This window comes from Austrofundulus limnaeus, unplaced genomic scaffold (assembly GCF_001266775.1).
Source record: "Austrofundulus limnaeus strain Quisiro unplaced genomic scaffold, Austrofundulus_limnaeus-1.0 Scaffold361, whole genome shotgun sequence".
NCBI lineage: Eukaryota > Metazoa > Chordata > Actinopteri > Cyprinodontiformes > Rivulidae > Austrofundulus > Austrofundulus limnaeus.
In genome coordinates, this window is record NW_013952763.1 from 241,498 (window position 1) to 246,843 (window position 5,346).

The 5,346-nt window shown below is 40.1% G+C and overlaps 1 protein-coding gene across 1 annotated transcript in view; it reads right to left on the reverse strand.

Moving 5' to 3' along the window:
• Positions 1 to 5,346, reverse strand: part of yeats2 (YEATS domain containing 2) — a gene marked incomplete in the record, with an annotated part of 32,503 nt that overhangs the window by 8,817 nt on the left and 18,340 nt on the right. Inside the window, 7 exon segments of the mRNA XM_014023264.1 lie at positions 1,159 to 1,238; positions 1,332 to 1,408; positions 1,645 to 1,786; positions 2,185 to 2,316; positions 2,600 to 2,734; positions 2,840 to 3,194; positions 4,451 to 4,630. Of these exon segments, the coding sequence (XP_013878718.1) occupies positions 1,159 to 1,238; positions 1,332 to 1,408; positions 1,645 to 1,786; positions 2,185 to 2,316; positions 2,600 to 2,734; positions 2,840 to 3,194; positions 4,451 to 4,630 (1,101 nt within the window).

The window sequence follows — 5,346 nt, forward strand, 5'->3', positions numbered from 1 at the left end:
CTATAAGTGTGTTTAATTTAGTTATGTTAGTTATGATAGTTTAGTTATGATGTAAATACAATAAAAATTAAACCAAGATTTAGAATAATTACCATTTTGATCCATACATTGGTAATGTCTGACTGGGCCTCGTGTCATTTTATGCACAACAAATTGGGCCCCGAGGTCAAAAAGGTTAAGAAGCCCTGCTTTACACAAWACTGGCGGCCTTGTGGCAAAACTTTCCGTTTGTTGTGAAATTTCTGGGWCWATAATTTTAATGTTTTTCGGAGAAGTGCTGATGTTGAATTCTCGAGCTGTGGAGGAAGACGGCAAGGATCTTAACAAAAATGAGGAAGATGAGCAAATTTGTAGAGAACTGGAGGAAAAGAGGTAAAGTACGGTTACCAGGGATGTCTGTATTAAAACGCGACCRAAATAGAAACTAAGATGGAGAGATGTAAGGTTGTAAAACACAGTTCATGTTTGCACATGATAGAAGGAAACAGCACAGAAAATAACAAGAATACGTCTCAAATAGACAACAGTGTTTCCCCTAGAGGCTTTTGGAGGGCAAGGGGGTGAACATAGAATGATCAACAACTGAAATACTACTAGTATTTATTAAAAGTGGGCAGCTGTTTTAAAAATTAAAATTACAGAACATGAAATGTCTACAATTTAATTTGCATTAGTTGAATCTTATATATCGCTCACTTGAATAACTAAAATAACTAATATGTCTCGTCATAAACCAATTTCAGATCTCTGTAATGTAGGTGTGGTTAGAAAAAAAAGTACATTAAGTACATTAGAAAAAAACCCTGTCAAAATGTTCTCCCTCGACTTTATGGGGGTGGGGGTTTGGTTCTGTTAGGGGGGCGGGTCACCCTCCTTGTATTAAGGTAGGGGAAACACTAGACAAAAAAGTTACTGGTGACATGAGCAAAAAAAGAGGTGAGATTAGTGCAGGTTCATCGTCAACATGATGGCAGCATAACTTCAAGTGTTATTTAAGTCATCTGTTAAATATTAGTTGTTTTTTTATAGAATACATATCGCAGAATTAGAAAAAAAATCACAATGTCAGTTTTGTCCATTATCCTGCAGCCCTAGTTTGAAGAAAATCCCCTTTAAATGTCAGTGCTCTGCAGCAGACAATCATAATATGAAAGTTACCTCTGATGCTCTGCGTTTGCCAATATTCCAGGAATAATACTGTTCCACTGAAGAGGCACAAAATGGATGGGAGTCTTCAGCTAAAAGAAACAGAATTGAAACATGTCAGTCTGTTCAGGCAGATTTTATAGATAATATATGGGGTGCGCCACGTGAAAGGTTTGCCTACTTACTTTTTTCTGGTACAATTAGAGGGAACTTCTTCAGGACAGCAGTCATCAGCTGCATCATGGTTTCTATGTGCTCAGTGCTGAGGGGGAAGAAGGTACAACTGTCAGGTTTACCGTCTGGAAATAACAGAGCAGCTAAGGAAAAAAGCAAGCATTCAGACCTCTGTTAACAGGTTAATTTGTTAATAACTTAGCTCAAGTTGAAGTAGGATGTTTATAAAGTAAAACGCTAATAGTTTTTCTTAACCAAMAGATAAATCGTCAGTTTTTATGAGAATATTTTATGAGCTGTGGGTCAGAGCAGTGTAGTCTTTACTTGATGAGGTCGTGCGCAGCGGTATCTGCGCCTTGCTCCTGCTTGACAGCGGTGGCTGCAGAGGCGACGTGAGCCAAGGCTGGAGCAGCAGAGGCCGCCGGTGGCGATGGACCCACTGTAGCGGCGCCTGGTTCTGTTTTCACTGATGCAGCAGAGAGCGACAACAAGCGAGACAAATATTGGGTTTAGGCAACACACGAGGCAAGGAAGTGCAAATATGAGAAGCTACATTAAATCTTAGCAGTCTAGATACTCACAAAAATCACATTTAACTTTCCTAATTATATTTTTGTATATTAGCATGTTATTACATTTTAATATCATCAGGAGTGTAAATGGCTTAGTATCTGTTCATTTATGCTAATATTACATATGGATGCTTTTTAGTTATTACCTAAGTTGCCAAATAATTTGTTTTTGTATAATTTTTTTGGTATGCACTCTAAATCTTTCATTGTGTCAACAAATCAAAGAGAAAATGGATCTAAAGAATAAAAGATGGAGAGGAGAGAGGACTGTGTGAGGATGGACCCCTCTCACCTTGTGCCAGAGGCAGGACAAGGGAGGGGGGAGCCTGGCTGGCAGGACTTGGGGAGRCTCCAGCTCCAGCTGCTCCAGCGGTTGTGGATGAAGAGGAGCAAGGAGTGTTGGAGACTGGGCCTTTAGACACAACTACACAGAGAAACACACACTGATGGATCAATGGCCTGTTAGGTAAACAGGTGTAGCAGGAAAATGAGAAATGAAAGTAGGAGAAAGGTCCTTTTCATTTCCACAGAAAAACAAAAGAATATGGAATGCTTGAGTAAAATCCTCTGGTTTTATTTGGATTTTAAACTTCTGCTCAGGTCAGAACAGCTAAATGAAGCAGTGAGATATAGTTCCATAACAAAATCACTGTCATTAGCAGTATTATGTCCCAGTTTTTCCATCTGTAACAGTGATGTTTGTTTACCTTTGCCGACAGGCATGAGTACGGTTTGCAGTCCAGCTGAGCCAGTTCCAACCCCGAGCTGCTTCAGCTGGTTGGCCGGGATGGTTAAGACGGTCTGCTGGGAGCTGGAGCCTGCAGAGTGGATCTTCAGCATACCTGGTCAAAACACACAAGGTGTTGTGTGTGTAATAGCACACACAACTATGTACACACTGAGGGCAATGTGTGAAGCTGGTGGTGGTTTTTTTTTTTTGTTTCTACCTGAGAGTGTAGCACTTGTTTTTCCTCCTCCAGCTGCCACCCCGCCGACTAATGATGCTGCAGAAACTAATGATGTGCTGCTGCTTTTGGACACGCCCCCCACAGCCCCCATCCCAGCTCCTTTGGACACGCTCAAGGCGGGCATACTTGCGAGCCCTTTTGCCACCGTCACCACGGCCCCGGCTGAACTTCCTGCAGTTTTGCTCAGTGCGGCGGAGCTTCCTGCTCCTTTGACCAAAGAGGCCACAGCTGCCTTGGACAGGCTGCCGCCGCTGGCTGCGCTGATTACTGCTGCTTGGCTGGCTGACACCAGCAGTGAGTGGTGCTGGGAGGCAGACTTCCCACCATCAGCAGCCTGCATGGACACACAGAAACATCTGTCAACCAGAACATTCCCAGAAACACTGCAGCTCTAAACTCTTAGTATGTGGGTCAGTCAGCTACACACATAAACCTCAACCTATTTGAGCTTTTTTACATTTAGATAATAAACTAAGCTCTGGTAGATATGCCTTGAAATAAATTGTAAACATTTTTCCACATAAAGTAAATCTCAACCAATCCACAGCAAGAAACAAGAACAGAAGAAATCTGAACAAAAGATCGTCCACAGAAATGCTAAATATAGTGACAGACTGATACGGCTGCATGAGCTCAAACCAAAGCAGACAAACCGAAATGTGGCCGTGAAGCTTCAACAAGGTTTTCTCACAGTTTAAAACATATATTATATTAACTGATTGGTAAAAAAAAACCTCTCAAAACAAGCTAAAACTAAAAAAGTATAATTGATTGGTGCAAATATAAGTCTGCAGGATCAAACTGTGGGTGTGTGTTAACAGAAAAGGTGGGTTAAAGCTATAAATGGTAACCTTCCAAGCTGCAAATAGATACTGGTGGAAATCTATGAACGGTGCTCACTGGTTTACAGCTGGGGCAACAGCCCCAGTAACTACATGTATTTTATGCTGACGTTTGTTTTCCTGCACTGCTCAACTAATTTAWCAGGCCCCTGCTTGTATTTAAATTTCTAAAACATAAGAGGTATTTGCTGACAAAAAGGCTTGACAAAAATCAGCTTCAACTCAACATATTTTGAGTGATTTTTAGCATCTATTAAATAAAAACGTGTTTTTTGTTTTTGTTTGAYGGAGCATCTAGGAAGAGGTTTTGTGCATTTCCATTACTCAAGTTAATGAGGTCTGACACAGGCTTTAAAGCTGTAATCACCTCAACCAAGACTGAGGTTGAATGGCTGATTGTGATTTTCAAGCACTTTCAATTATCTCTTCTCTTTATGACAAATAAATCCCCAACCTTACTGCAGCTCAACACTGGATCACGTCTGTTTTTACATGTATTCCTGTTGCTGAGGCAAATGTGTCATTTGTAGCTTTAGCTTTTATATCACTCATCAACTATTAGAAGGTATTAAACTGCTTCTAATTGTTTTTTTTTTGTTTTTTTGTTTTTTTTTGTGATTGAAACATTGAATTCCTATAGACAGAATGTCTTCTAAAACTGGTTATATTAGTCAGGAATACTGAGGTAACTACTGACAAACCAACCAATTCATAAACGTATTTAATATAATAAAAGTGTGGAACTAGCCTGTTGACTGGCTGCAGCAGCTGAACTGGAAGGGGTGGAGCAGGCTGCTGTGATCACTCCACCTGTCATCCTCAACGTGGTGGTACCAGGCTTGGATATGTGGCCCACTCCTGCTGCTGTGACTGTCTTCACGGAGCCGTCAGACAACTTCAGCTGTGCTCCCTGCGAGCTGCCAACCACCTGAGGATCGTGTCCAGAAATATTTAATATTCACACGAGCTCGGAAAAAAATCACCAAGAAAGGAATGAGGTGTCAGAAAGACCTTCAAGTGCCTGTGACAACAAACAATGCATTTATATTTATTACAAAAAAGATCAATGCTGTAGATACTTTCAAAACATTATATTTACAAAATAATTCCATTTTGAACAAAATACACCTTATAATTAGAGAATTAAGAAAATTGTCAATGGTAAATAATACACCTGTCGGTAATTGTCAAAGAAATCAAAATCTATTTATTTAAAATCCTCAGAGAACAATCTTGAATGTGAGTGTCTATTACGATTATACATGACTGTGGTGGAGTGAGAGGTCAATTTCACTGATAATGATGCTGTCCATGGTGTAGAACAGAGATTCTTAACCTATGGGCCGTGGCCAGCGCCTCCTTGAGGGCCTCAAAAGAACAACAGTTCTTAACTTTGGGCTGCATTGATTTTGAATAAGGTGCAATACACTTTCTCACCACTAGTAGCGGTAGTGCGCCACTCAGATGTTTAACAACTTTTTTAATATGTAGAAGAACCTTAGAAAGGTGCCGAAAATGGAAACTTATTTTAAATGAAACGTAGAAGGCAAAAATGAAAGTAACTCATCAAAAAACACCAAAGTTTGTTTTCTACCATGCAAAAGTTTAAAAAGGCTATATTGTCATTTGTACGTTATCAAATTT